Source organism: Eleutherodactylus coqui, chromosome 11, assembly GCF_035609145.1.
Source record: "Eleutherodactylus coqui strain aEleCoq1 chromosome 11, aEleCoq1.hap1, whole genome shotgun sequence".
In the NCBI taxonomy this organism is placed as follows: Eukaryota; Metazoa; Chordata; class Amphibia; order Anura; family Eleutherodactylidae; genus Eleutherodactylus; species Eleutherodactylus coqui.
Window position 1 is genome coordinate 49147161 of NC_089847.1, and position 14982 is coordinate 49162142.

Here is a 14982-nt window from a genome sequence, read left to right on the forward strand (position 1 = left end):
TCTTCTTCAGGCTTATGGATTGGATCTGAAGAGGCATGGATATTTATACACACTTATAACATACATACTTATGACAAGGCACAGATATGGATGTGATTGGTTCGCACTTAAAAAGAATTCTGCAACAACAAACAAACTTTTTTTGTCTAGGCACTGATAGCGGAGTGAAAGTTTTATGGTCCCTAAATTACTGTTGGGGGGGGAAGGTCGTCAGGCTAGAAATGCTACAAGAGGTGCACAAACATTTTTAGCTAAACACTAATAAGGGAGTGAACGTTTATGGTCCCTGAATTACTGTTGATGGGGGTCTTATCTGTGCAATAAATGTCTCACACCTCCCATTCATGCATAAATCCTGGGGAATAATTTAACCCAGTATTCAGCTGAGGGCTTGAATGGGTGCTTTGTAAAACAGGGCAGAATCAAAGGCTTCCCAGAGGCAGAGGACTGGTGGAGAAAGTGTGGAGTCATTACCTGTCATTGACTATTCCAGTGATGATGATGAATTCAGAAGTAGGAAACAATACTCGGTTAGTGTCCCTTTAAGCTAGATAGAGGCGTTAGACATTAGCAGTTGGACATCCACATGCCGGTGCATGCTCGGTGTCATTCTGTGGTGCGACGCCGACATGAGCACTTCTCTGTTGGTGTGTGGATGGATTGGTCGGTTAAGAGGTGCGTGTCCCAGCCGACCAATCAGCACTCGTCTGTTCATATTCATTCCGGCTCCTCCTTCTTGATGAACCTGATTATACTTCTAGGCGGTCAATTTGGCAGCTCCTGTCCTGTCAAACTGTCAGATTGGTCTGTTTGGTTTTAAAGGGGTTGTCCTGCGCCGAAACGGGTTTTTTTTTTTTTCAAACCCCCCCCCCGTTCGGCGCGAGACAACCCCGATGCAGGGACGTAAAAAAAAAAAACCGCTCAGCGCTTACCTTAATCCCCGCGCTCCGATGACTTCTATACTTACCGGCTGAAGATGGCCGCCGGGATCCTCTTCCTCCGTGGACCGCAGCTCTTCTGTGCGGTCCATTGCCGATTCCAGCCTCCTGATTGGCTGGAATCGGCACGTGACGGGGCGGAGCTACACGGAGCCGGCATTCTGCACGAACGGCCCCATTGAAGACAGGAGAAGACCCGGACTGCGCAAGCGCGGCTAATTTGGCCATCGGAGGGCGAAAATTAGTCGGCTCCATGGGAACGAGGACGCTAGCAACGGAGCAGGTAAGTAAAAAACTTTTTATAACTTCTGTATGGCTCATAATTAATGCACAATGTACATTACAAAGTGCATTAATATGGCCATACAGAAGTGTATAGACCCACTTGCTGCCGCGGGACAACCCCTTTAAGGATATTTGGGGTGTTTTGGCATCTATCTCCTGACTGTTGCTATTTCGCGATTGTTCTTTCACCAGGGTCATTATGCACTGGTCTAACATGGATACCGTACATATTGTTCTCTATTGTAGTTTAGGGTCAGATTTCCCATTGCCCACTTTTGGGTTCCGATATATAATATAATATTATACATACATATATTTTGTGTTCTCTGTGATACTATATTGTGTTAGATCATGGACAAAGTGTTTTGTGCCAATCTCAGATGGACTCAATACCGCTATGTATTATAGGTTTTGGATAATTGCTTTAAAAGGAACCTGTCTAACTAAGTTACGGTGCTGTTAGGGGACATGACAGGGAGCCGGGTGATATATTTTTGTTCTACTCCCCCACTCCTGGGATCCAGTGGTGTCCCCCTCTGAAGTTGGTGCACGACACGAAAATCTGGCTTTTTTCCGAGTCCTATGCATGTGCTGTCCCATAGGCTTGTATAGGAGAACGCAAGCATGGGATTCTGGAAAGAGCCAGATTTTTGTGCCATGTGCCAACTTCAGAGGTGGGCACCGATGGATCGCGAGAGCAGGTGGGTATAGAAAATAAATCACCCGGTTCCTTGTCATATCCGCTAACACCACCATAACTTAGTTTAGGGGATGTGCCAGGGTCCATGTAAAGGCATGTAGTGTATCTTGGTACCGTCTGCATATTTCATGCCCCATTGTAAAGCCATCCTCTTACACCCAGCCCTATGCTTGAGGAGTCCTCCGGTCACCTATAGAGCTGGTGACACCATTGGTGCTTTAGGCTGCCTGTCCACGGGCCTTGCGGTATCTGCCGCGGTAGCCGCCGCCAGGGACCAGGAGCCAGCATACGGATCTCCGCGGTGAGCCTATCCGACAGATAGGCTCACCGTGGAGAATTGTGGCAATTCGCAGCATGCTGCAATTTGCCGACTGTGAGCAGAGAATCGCTATAATTCTCCCCTCGTGGACAGGGGGGGCTGCGCTTTCCATAGCAACGCTATGGAAAGCGTGCACTGCAGTTCCCGCGGCCGAATTATCGCCGCAGGGAACGCAATGCAAAATCGCCCGTGGACCGGCAGCCTTATCCTTTATGTTCAGCCCTCTCTATTTCCTTCTCTCCCCAGATGCCAATCTATTGGCTCTTCAAGTATAAGAACTGGACTTTTCACATGTATTTTAAGCTTTTGTCAAACTTAATGTGCCTTACATCTCCACATCTCCTTCTGCCGACCCCACCGCAGTCTAGTACTAGTCCGTTTTCCCTGCAGCCCGACAATTCGCTTCTCCTTCGTAGTTTTCTGAACTTATTTGGTGTAAGCGGGACATTATACTTTATGCAAAAGGCTTTGGTGACTTGCACTCGGCAGTGCCGCCACCACGCTGGGGATCGTTCTTTCATCTCTTTTTGCCTCTTGTGTCATTTGTAACAGTAATTTTCTAAGAATAATGGCCTAATTTCTGACACCTGTCAGAGTCTACCCACGCATAGAAGAACCTGGAAGTCCTGAGCGGGGCTGGAAATGAGCAGTAAAATAGCACCCGTTAACGAGTACAATGGGATACCTGCCTCTTTTGTGTTCTTTGACATCCGTCATTATAATGGATGGTTCTGAGGATCTGGGGATGGCAGCTGTGGACTGACAAATGTACTCTCACATTTCCAGTAAGACTCCGCTGGCAACGGTGTAGCTCTGGAATGCATTTATGCATGTTTACAGGAATCACCTATTAGGGCATGTCCATACAATGAGATCGGCCGCAGAAAATTCGGGTGTGGATTTCGATGACTTATTTACTGCCAAGGATCCGCATGCTGAGTGCAGCTAATCCATCCTTAGAAAACCCCAACGCTGATTCTGCACCAAGAAGTGACATGTGACTCATTTACGTTTTCTGCTGGCAGGCATTAGTAAAAAAATTTGTTCCGTATAAACTACCATGCAGATTCCTATTCAGATGAATGGGCTATTCAACGATGCAGACTGGATGTTACATTCGCACTAAATCAACGTGGATTCTGTGTTCAATCCTTGGTATAATCCACCACTTGATTAAAGGCTTTGTCTGGTTGCAAACTATTGACGGTCTAATGATAGGCCATTAGTAGTAGATTGGCAGTGCTCTGCTGCGTGGGATCTCCATGAATCAGTTGTTCACCGAGCCTTTGTGCTCATGCACTGAACTGATTTCTGCAGGAAGCAGGCAACTCTGTCTCCACTGCAGTGGCCACATGTGGTATTGCAGGCGGTGTTGGTTTCACAGTCAAAGTCCACATTAAAATGAATGGTAACACTGCCTGCAATACCACATCTGGCCACTGCAGCGGAAACAGAGCAGTCTGCTTCCTACAGAAATCAGTTCAGTGCATGAGCACAAAGGCTTGGTGAACAGCTGATTCACAGAGATCCCAGGCAACAGAGCACTGCCGATCTACTAATGATGGCCCGGCCGTTAATAGTTTGGTAACTTTAAAGAGTTTGTCTAGTTGCAGTTGACTATCAGTTGACTATCAGTGTCAGTGTTTATGTGTCACAAAGGAATTTAATAATATCTGGGAGTTATTGAGTAATGGCCCATTTAGACACAATTATTCTCTCTCAAAATTCGCTCAAAGCTGTCTTTTGTGCGAGAATCGTTGGGTCTAAATGCACGGACATCGTGCAGTTTTTATGCACACGTTGTTCCTCGCTCAGTTCTAGTTTTCTTGAATTAAGTGATGAACTCTTATCAGTGGTGCAGGTTGTTATCACAGTCGGCAGCGCTGATAAGATTCTTACAGCCAGTGTCCCACTGAAAGTTCACAGAGGTACGTCAGCTGTAATCGCAGAGAACAATACAGCTGTTTGCTTATGCAGAACAGCTGTATTGTTCACCTAGTGATAGCGGCAGTGTCCCACTCCACTTGCATAGCTCTTAAGTAGCTACTTAGTAACTATAGTCTATGAAAAGATGATCGCTCAAAACTGTCATTTAAACTATCGTTTGAGCGACTTTTGAGCGATCATCTGTCAGCGTAAATGGGTCTTACTTCTACCACTATTCATCTTCATCTTCCGGAGTCTCGTGTTAAATGCAGATTTCTGTTACAAGCCATAAAAAGCAGAATCCGCACCAAACATCCGCGACTCCCCAACGTGGCCTTCAACTTCTTTCACAACCGGACCTCCCACGTCTCGCTGAACTGCAATCACCATAGTAGCCCATAAACAATAGTGCAACAAATACCCCTAATCAGAGGCCCATGCAGGTTTTGCATTGAGGAAATCTGTAAATTTTCAGAGTAATCTGTGAAGGCAATCTGCAGCTGAAGCGTGCTGAACTTTGAGCGACACCATGACTTCTCCGTCTAAGATGTTGGCCGGTTTCTGAAATCTGATTTCACCTCTTATGAGTTACAGTTTTATTTGATTTATGTTTTGTAGAAACGAAGATCAAATCGGCAAGTAAAGCGGAAGAAGTATGTAGAGGAGGGAGAAGGGAAGCAAAGCGAGGAAGAACCAAAGGCCAGTGTTAAAAACAAAAAGAGTGCCACCTCCCTGCCGGCAGAGCAGCCTCTGCAACTGTTTGTGGTATGTCTACCAGTGCGGGCTGACTGCATATTGTACAGCATTTAAAGGGTTATTTGGGACTAAAACATAAGTGATGTATCCTCAGGATACGTCATTCGTATCAGATCGTCGAGGGGCCGACTTACGGCATCCCCACCAATGAAGGGCCCTGTAGTGCTGCAGCCTCTTCTCTGGCCTTATGACATCGCCTTCGTCCTGAGGATAATGGGAACCTGAGCAACACGGGACGCAAAAGTATTACTAGCAGCAAACTAGTTCTGCAGCAGGATGCAAAAACATTGTTGAAGGGAACCTGTCATCATGTTTGAGCCCCAAAAACTTCATTATATCACTCAAAAGTGAGGGGAACACAGGGAGCTATCTGTGTTGGATACTCACCGGGTCCCCGATTCCGGCACGGTGTCCCTGCGAAGTTTGCGCACTCGCACAGCATGACTTTTGAGCTGGCTGTGCGTACACTGCCGTAGAGATGAATGGGATAGCTGGCTGAAAAGTGCCCTGCTGTGTGTGCACAGGAATACAATGCTGGATCGGGGAGCCAATGAGTGTTAAACACAGCTCCCCAGACTCCCCGATCCCTTACTTTTGAGCCCCATAAAGTAGTTTTTGGGGATCAAACCAAACAGATTTTCTTTACCAATGTGTATGCGTCCTGCCTTGCAGAACTAGTAGCCTGCTAATAATAATTTGGCATCCTTTGTAACATACATAGGGTGGACAAAAATTTGGAAACAACATACAAAATGCATGGATTGTAATCATTAGCACTGAGCTGCTCTTTTGACCCCTGCTTGGCTAAGAGCTTTCCCACCAAATTTGTGTTTACTTCACCTCTTGCCCTGCTCTGGGTGGTTTTGCTAACAGCAGCTGAGTGGTTCAAACCCCTGACTAATGGAACCTTGTGGCTCAGGCAGATGTTCACTTCTGCCCGGCAGCATCTGTGTCTTACTACCTCCACTTAAAATCCGTCTGTATATGTCTTATTGAAATATGATTGATAATCCCATGTAATTTAAGGCATGCATTTCGTACAGCGTTTCCATATTTTTGTCCACCCCTTGTATGTGTGTGCAGTAGTGACGGTGAGATGAGCAGTGCTGTCTGTGTAGCGTCTGATGGGACTTCTGCGCATTGGTCTTGTGAGATTTGATTGAGAGAAGGTCTTTATGGTAACCCTGTGCTTGATGTAAATTAGAAGAGGACATGTTATCAGTAGATATTGAACCTGTAATTTCAATCATTCATAAAACTTTATTTTAAGAACTCCCTAACGAGCCATGAGAGAGGAGTTCTCCTTTAACCCTTCCACTACCAAGGACATATATCCATACATTATGACTTTTAAAGATTGCTGTTGCAAAAATGCTAGGGCTGCAATTAGCTCTTGTTAAAGGGGTATTCCAGGTGTGAACTATTGACGAGCTATCTTCAGGATAGGTTATCAATAGTTGATCGGCTGGAGGGTTCTGACGCTCGTCATCCCCAGCATTCAGCTGTTCAGATTTCTGTCAGCGCGGATGGAGCCGGAGGCTAACTGCTCCACCTACATCACCCACGTTGCAGCGCCCTGACTTGGTAATGTCCCTGGGGGTCCCAAGCAGATTACACTTGCCAATCAACTATTGATGACCTATTCTTTAACCCCTTAGTGACAGCCCTATCGTAAAACTACGTCCTGCTGTCGCAGGACGTGTATGGAGGGAGGTAGCGGCGCTATCTCCCTCCATACAGCGCGGGCATCAGCTGTTTATTACAGCTGACACCCGCGGGCAATAGCTGCGCTCGGCCGATCGCGGCTATTAACCCTTTAAATGCCGCTGGCAATTCTGACAGCGGCATTTAAATCCCCCAAACGCTGTTCGGGGGTCCCGCACGGCCCCCCCGCGGTGAGATTGGGGGAGCCGTGCAGGTGTCATGGCAGCCGGGGGCCTAATGAATGGCCCCAGGGCTGCCTTAGCAGACTGCCTATCAAGCCATCCACACAGGGTGGCTTGAAAGACTGCCTGTAAAAAAGCAGTATGACGTAATGCTATAGCATTACGTCATACTGCAGGAGCGATCAAAGCATCGCATGTTAAAGTCCCCCAGGGGGACTTCAAAGTAATGTAAAAAAAATAATCAATGAAGTTTTTTTAATTGTTAAAAAAAAAAAAAAGTTATAAAAGTTTAAATCACCCCCCTTTTGCCATATCAATTACTAAAAAATCAAAATCATAAAATAAAAATATGTATTTGATATCGCCGCGTCCGTAAAAGTCCGATCTATCAAAGTAGCACATTATTTTTTCCGCATGGTGAACGTCGTCTGAAAAAAAAAAAAAAAAAGAACGCCAGAAATACACTTTTTTAGTTACCCTGTCTCCCAGAAAAAACTCAATAAAAAGTGATCAAAAAGTGTATGTATTCCAAATTGATACTATCGGAAACTTCAGGACATCCCGCAAAAAATGAGCCCTTGCTCAACTACATCGACGGAAAAATAAAAAAGTTATCGCGCGCACAAAATGACGGCAGAAAATAATTGAAAAAAATATAAAAGTACTACAGCAAAAAAAATACTATACAAGTTTGGTATCGTAGTAATCGTACTGACCCATAGAATAAAAATATCAGGTCGTTTTTGTTGCAATTTGTGTGCTGTAGAAACGGGACGCACCGAAAGATGGTGGAATGTCGTTTTTTTTCCATTTCTCTCCGCTAAGAATTTTTAAAAAGTTTTTCAGTAAATTATATGGTGCAATAAATAGTGCCATTGAAAAATACAACTCATCCTGCAAGCCCACATACAGCGACGTCAATGGATAAATTAAGGAGCTACGATTTTTTAAAAGAGAGTAGGAAAAAACAAAAATGGAAAAAAGCAAAAAAGCTCCGTCACTAAGGGGTTAAAGACCATTGTACAATCTTTTAGATGATGCCAGGCTCGGTACTCTTGGTGCAATATTTAGGTGCAGCACCAAGTTGAAGTCAGGGTGCTGGATACAGAGCTTTGCTTAAAGGTTTTGTGCCCTTTTGCATTTTGGTGTAATATTCCATGAAGGCCCCCATGATTATAAAGTGCTGGGTGTCATTTTTACAATGTGGCGTGTGTCTACTTTCATAAAATATCTGGATATTGGTGTATAATAGGTTTTTTGTATAACATTTGAGGTTTTAGTTTTGTTTGTGAAAAGTGGGAAAATTGGCCTGATAGCTAAAGGGGAAATGGGGTTGATTTCCAAATACAACATATATAGTGGGTTCCATTCAGTACCCTCACTATGAGCCACATTGGAGAGCTGCTACCTGAGGGTCTTCCATTTGGGGGGTTCTTGGATAATCATGTATTACATGGGCAGCTGTTCATTTGATGTATAGCATGATGCTAGTTCTCCCAACGATAATATCTGCCGTCCCCACAGCAATCATTGGGCCGGAAAAGACCTCGGAAAAGACATATTTCCACTAGTGACCAGCAGAAGAGCAGGTATAACCAAGAATCATATTTTTTTTTTCTGCAGGAAAACCCAAGTGAAGAGGATGCTGCCATTGTAGACAAAATCTTATCCTCGAGGATTGTAAAGAAGGAGGTGAGAAATAGTCAAATCTTCAGCTATACCTGGAATAGCCAGTTTATCAGAGACACCCATCTAGTAGAACGTTGGACCTTCTTTGGCCTTCCGAATCGCATAGATTCACTGAGGTGATGATACCATTCTGCAGGAAATTTGGACCCAGGGTTTGCTAAGAAAACATTCTCCCCACCATTACTTCACCTCCACCAACCTAAACTATTGACGCCTGACTGTAAGGGTTCATGGATTAATTCTGCTTTCTCCAAATTCTGACCTCCCATCAGCATGATGTAGCAGAAATCTGGATTCATCTGACCAAACTATGGTTTTCCACTGCTCAGTGATCCAGTTCTTGTCTTCTTTTAGATACTAAGAGTTTTATGTTTCTGTACCTTAGACAGCAGTGGCGCTGGAACCGGTCATCTGCTGTTATAGCCCATCTGTACAAAGAAGAAGAATCCAGACATGATTAGTTGGTGCTCCAGCATTGTATTCCGCTGCAATATACTAGATTATATCAAACAGACTCCCACTCTTCTTAATTCAGTTCAGCCGGTTCAGTTCACAAGACTGCAAGGAAACTTCTCAGTCTACTCTCCACATTGTCCCATGAGAACACCCCCACAAGCCTGGCCGTGTATGAAATCCTGACCCCAGCTAGTCTAGCAATCATGGCCACACTTTATGGTCCTTGTTGGACGTCAATCAGATCGCTCGATTTTTCCCATTCTAATGTGGATTCACACTGAAACTGATCCACAGCAAACGTGCTCATTTGATTTTATGCCGCACTCCGGGGTCTAATCATACAGGGAAGTTCCAAAGGGCCGATGCCTGTAATAAAGTGGCCATTCAGTGTATGATAATCTCCATCATAAATATACAAGATGCCATCATATACCTTATTTTTTGTGATTTCAGACTACATCTGGGATGTTAGTTGAAGTAGAAGAATTTTATGTGAAGTACAAAAACTAGTAAGTAAAACAGAAACGGTATCTTCTTTATTCCTTCCCTTTCTGGGGTCCAAGGCCAACATTCGGAGAGAATAGACTGTTATGTCTGAGGCAGGATCTGGGAAGATGGTGCATAAAATGGGGATTCTGTCTTGGAATAACTATCACCGCTCCCTGGACATGGCACAGGCCTTTTCCCTTATTTTTTTCTAGCGTGTTCCATTTAATAAAATGTTATATACTTAACCAAACTAAAGCCCTTATAGATGTGTGAGTAAAAAAACATTACTTTAATTTATTAAAGATGCACTTAAAGGGATGTCCCACCCAATGAGGTTATTCCGTACCCACAGTATAGGCGATAACTGTCTGCTCAGTGGGGTCCGATAAGGGATCACGAGGATCCGGAGGTGCCTGAATGAATGGAGCATTGGTCGAGCTTGCACACTGCCTCTCCGTTCATTTCAGTGAGGCCATTGGAGATTCCCAAGCGCCTGAACTCTGCTATTTCTGCCAGTTGTATTGAAATGAATGCAGCGACCGTGTGAATGATCAACCACCGCTCCCTTCATTTTTAGGGACCCCTGTGCTTTGGATTGGTGGGGTCCTAGTGGTCGTACCCCCACGATCACATAGTTATGACTTATCCTGTGGACTGAGAATAACCCCATTTAGTTGAATTTAGTTAGAAGGATTGACTCATGAAGACAACCTCCACCCGTGTGCCCTATTATCATAGAATCATAGACTGGTAGAGTTGGAAGGGACCTCCAGGGTCATCGGGTCCAACCCCCTTCTCAGTGCAGGATTCACTAAATCATCCCAGACATCCTATTAAGGTGTATGGATTGTGATGGGAATGGCTACCATGTAATACTACACTTTCTGCAGAGGAACTGGCTGGTTAGGACTTCATCTGGAAAAATTGTCTGGTTGCTGGGGACTGAACCCCTGGGGGACACATTTTGAAAGGTGGTGTTGTGTGATGGGACAAGTCCATTAAAGGGGTTTTCCAGGGAGAATACTATTGATGACCTATCCTCAGAATAAGTCATCAATAGTTGATTGGGGTCCGTTGCTCAGGACCTCAGCCGAGCGGGCGCATGCTGTCAGCGCCACAAATACACAGAGGTCAGAGCTGAACTCTCCGCACCAACCTTTGTGTAGTGGTAACTGTAGACATAGCTCGCGTTGCTTTCAATGAGAACCGTGCCTACAGTTCATTTTCACTCGTTTGAATGATGTTTTCAACAATCATAGTTCCATGTAAAAGGATCTCTAAGTCCTCTTGTTCATTAATGCGTTTGACCCCCCCCCATCCAGTTATACGTCATTGTCCCTAGAATAGTTGTTCACCACTGAGCCGTGCCTTTCTTCCCTCTCGAAGCTCTTACCTGCACTGTGAATGGGCCAACGAGCAGCAGCTGCTGAAGGACAAGAGGATTCAGCAGAAGATCAAGCGTTTCAAGATCAGACAGGCGCAGAGGGCACACTTCTTTGCTGATGTGAGTAAACAAAACATCGGATGATTGAACTCTCAAAGAGAAGCAGTCCGCTCTGCTAACATGTCTGTTTTAGTAAATATTTGTATTCCCTGTGAAATAACAATTTGGGATTATCATTTGGTTTCCTCTTTAGTTCTTCCTGGAAATGTGTAAATAAATTGACAATTGGGTGTTATCATTGTCATTAGGGTGTATCCCTACATATTTAACACTGTCAGCCTTGATTAGACAAGGGGAATGGTGACACCGAGTTATCCATGTATTTATATATTTTCAGAAGAAATAAGGTTTTCTTTACTTATATGCCCCAAAATGTCAGAGGAGTGGATATGTCCTCTTTAAAGGCCCTCCCTCCAGTGGGGAGGAGATTGAATGGCGCCGCTCCATTAATTTTCAATGGGGCTACCAGAGATATCTTTGCTTTTGTGCACTGCTTTTTCAGTTAGCCCCATAGAAATGACTGCATCTCCATTAAATCTGCTCACCCACCGTGGGTGGGTGTATATAGCTGTAGTGGGTGGAGAGGGGTCATGGACCCCCTGTTGTTGGGATGTGTGGGGTGTCAGAGATGAGACCCCCGACGGATCAGACTTTTATCATCTGTCCTATGGATAAGTGATAAAAGTCAATTGTGCTACAACCCCTTAAGTACGTGTTATTTGTACAGGGCCCACATATTCTGCAGTACTGTAGGACTTGGTCACCAGTAAGGGGCAGTGTACATCAAACAATGTCAGTGTTCACTTGGGCAGCCTGTTTAAATAGGTAGATACATTGATGGCTCGTTCAAACAAGTAATAGTTCAGTCATTCACCTTAACTGTATAAGTGAATGAGAACAACTGAACAATCACTGTTTAAACTGAACAATTAATGAATGAGCCAATGATCATTTTTATGCCTTCATAACATGAACGATGCACGAAAAGCGAATGATTTGTTGTTTGATCGAACAATTATTGCTCATTTTCATGATAGTCGTTCTGTGTAAAGGGCCTTAAACTGAGCAGCTACCCTATCCTGGGTACCTGCGTCTCACCTGATGAGAGCTGATTTTTGTTGACTGGATCGTATTAACCCTTTGCAATCTAATTTTAAATTCAGGGTTTCCTAGGGGGCTTTCTTTTTCTGTCATTTTACCATGGCGCCATCTGCTGGCTACAGCCAGTACTGAAGTATGTGACATGCCGGAGAGGCCCCTGACAACAGAGCGGCCAGTAATGTACAGTAAGAATACCCTGCCGGACGTCTTCCGAAATCAGAGCTGTACAGGCTTCAATCAGAATGTTGGAAGACGTCAGACAGTGGATTGGAAAGGGTTAATCACTGCAAGCTGAGATCTTGGAAAAACTGTTTGGATTTGATACAGGAATTATTTTGGAAAATTGTATAACTTTTTCTTATAGAAAGAATTGTTCCGCTTGCTGACCCTGTTTTACCGTTTTAAACTTTGTCAACCTGGACATCCGTCAAGCAGCCGTTACTTCGTACCTGCCACGGTCACATCTGAATTCTGATTCTAATTCTTTTCTGCTGAATTGTAGATGGAAGAAGAAATGTTTAACCCAGACTATGTGGAGGTGGATCGCGTGTTAGAAGTTTCCTTCTGTGAAGATAATGACACCGGGGAGGTAACTCTAAAGATAGTTTACGCATTTAGCATTGAACAGACTTTGTATATTAGACGTATTAAGCCTTGATTTAATGCTGTGTGTTTTTCGCCTTTTCAGCCTGTTATTTATTATTTAGTGAAGTGGTGCTCACTGCCATACGAAGACAGTACATGGGAACTGAAGGAAGATGTTGACCAGGCAAAAATAGAGGAATTTGAGCAACTGCAGGCTCTTAGACCTGATACTAGGCGACTGGTAAGTCCTCTATAAGCCATCTGCAACATAATATCAGCTATGGAGATGAAATGCTCCAAAAGTAGAGCCTCATTTTATTACATAGAAAACCTTAGGTTATATTTAAACGTGGCAGAATTGTTGTAGAAATTGTCACAGGAATTTCTACTACAAATCTGCCATGTTTGAATATACCCTTAACACGGTTGTGCCAAGTTATAAAGCTATCACCTATCCACAGGCTAGGGGACAACGTTATGGTCATACTACTAGGACCCCACATTGATCCCGAGAACAGGGGTCTTAAAGGTCCCCAAATGAATGGAGCAGAGGTCACGCATGAGTGCTGCTGCTCCATTCATTTTAATGGAAGTGCCGAAAATTGCTGTGTAACCTCTGCTCCATTCATGCTGGTACCTTTTGGGATCGGTGGGTGATCAGTGGTCAGACACTCAACAATCATAAAGGTTTCCCTTATCCGGTGGATAAGGGATAACTTAATGTATTCACACAACCCCTTTATAGTTACTGTAAAATAGCTCACTCTATGCAGACAACATGAGCAACTGGTGGTCTGGCACAAAAAGTCTCAGCAATTTCAGCAGTGCCCAGCAAAAGATTTCATCGTTTCATGTTTTCTTTATTAGGATCGACCACCGCCTAACAATTGGAAGAAAATCAATCAGTCACGAGAATATAAGACTGGTAATCAGCTCCGAGAATACCAACTGGAAGGACTGAATTGGCTGCTTTTCAACTGGTATAATAGGTGAGTTAAAGAGGACCAGTCACGGCCCTTGATCAACAGGATGGGCGGCTTGCCTTTACAGCCCCATCACCCCTGACATCACCGCCATTGGAGTTGTACTCATTGCCAATGAAGGCTCTACATTGGGGACATAGGAAAGTCAGATTATCAACAACTTCTGTATTCTGTGAGGGGAGCTAATAGCTGCTGTGATGTCTTGAAACAGAATTCAAAGGAAAATGATAAATGATTTAAATCTGAGTTTTATTACAAACAGATTTATAGAAAGTTTTTAACTTATTATCCATATTAAACCCAGTAATGAAATAACAGGATTTTTGGTATAACTTACTGTAAAATCACTTTCTCGTCACGTTCATTGGGGGAAACAGCAAAGACCTTGGGTATAGCTTCTGCTACTAGGAGGCGACACTAGTAGAAAGTGTTAGCTCCTCCTACTAGCTATACCATGCTGATCAGTTTTGTATGCAAGCAGTAGATGCTGTCCAGTAGGATACAACATAACATTAACCCTTTCCAATCCACTGTCTGACCTCTGAAGACATTATTATTTAAGCTGTACAGCTTTGATGTTGGAAGTCGTCCGTCGGGGTTCTCTTACTGTATATTGCCAGCCTCTCTGCTGTCGGAGTCTATCCAACGTGTCACCTTATGCAGTACTGGCTCTAGCCAGCAGATAGCGCCGTTGTATAACAGCAGAAAAAGAGAAAGCCCCCTAGGAAAATCAGGATACAAATTGGATTGGAAAGAGTTAAATTAGCAATATGCAAGGAGCATAAACTGTATGGCATGTATATTAAGGCCATATGCGACCACAGAAAACGAAAGTTCCAACAGGAAAAATAGGTAACCGCAAAATGGGTGGGTGCTGTATCCCTCAATGAACATGACAAAAAAGTGATTTTACCGTAAGTTATACCAAAAATCCTGATTTCTCATCCGTATCATTAGGGGACACAGCAAAGAACTTGGGCCATTCTAGAGCAGTCACCCAAAAGGGGGTTGGTTACCTATAATAGAACCTATGCAAACAGAGAATGGCCGCCTGCAAGACCCTCCAACCAAGGAAGGCGCCCACCAATGCAAAAATATGCACTCTATAAAACCTAGAAAATGTATGCAGGGACGACCAATTTGCTGCCTTGCACACCTGGAGGGCAAAAGCCCCATGGTGAATCGCCAAGAAAGCCCCCACTGCCCTTATCAAGTGTGCAGTCACACAGAAAGGGGGTGCTTTACCCTTGGTATGATAGGCTTCGACCACCGCCATACCGATCTATCTGGAGATGGTCACCTTGGATGCCCAGGATCCCCGCCGCGGTCCCTTAGGAACTGCAAACATCAACCTGACGCAGCTCATGTCTTCCTGAGACGTATGTCCTCTAAACCCGCACCAGGTTCCACTTGTGCAAAGCCCGT

General features: G+C 44.3%; 1 protein-coding gene across 9 annotated transcripts in view; it reads left to right on the top strand.

The window, feature by feature from the left end:
• Nucleotides 1–14982, top strand: part of CHD9 (chromodomain helicase DNA binding protein 9) — a 179781-nt gene that overhangs the window by 101494 nt on the left and 63305 nt on the right. For 8 of the 9 annotated variants that reach the window (XM_066584027.1, XM_066584031.1, XM_066584028.1 and 5 more), the window contains 7 exons: nt 4787–4933; nt 8434–8502; nt 9409–9464; nt 10831–10948; nt 12492–12578; nt 12678–12815; nt 13442–13563. In XM_066584027.1, coding sequence (XP_066440124.1) covers nt 4787–4933; nt 8434–8502; nt 9409–9464; nt 10831–10948; nt 12492–12578; nt 12678–12815; nt 13442–13563 — 737 coding nt within the window. The remainder of the gene's footprint in view (nt 1–4786; nt 4934–8433; nt 8503–9408; nt 9465–10830; nt 10949–12491; nt 12579–12677; nt 12816–13441; nt 13564–14982) is intronic. The other variant, XM_066584033.1, reaches the window with a different exon arrangement.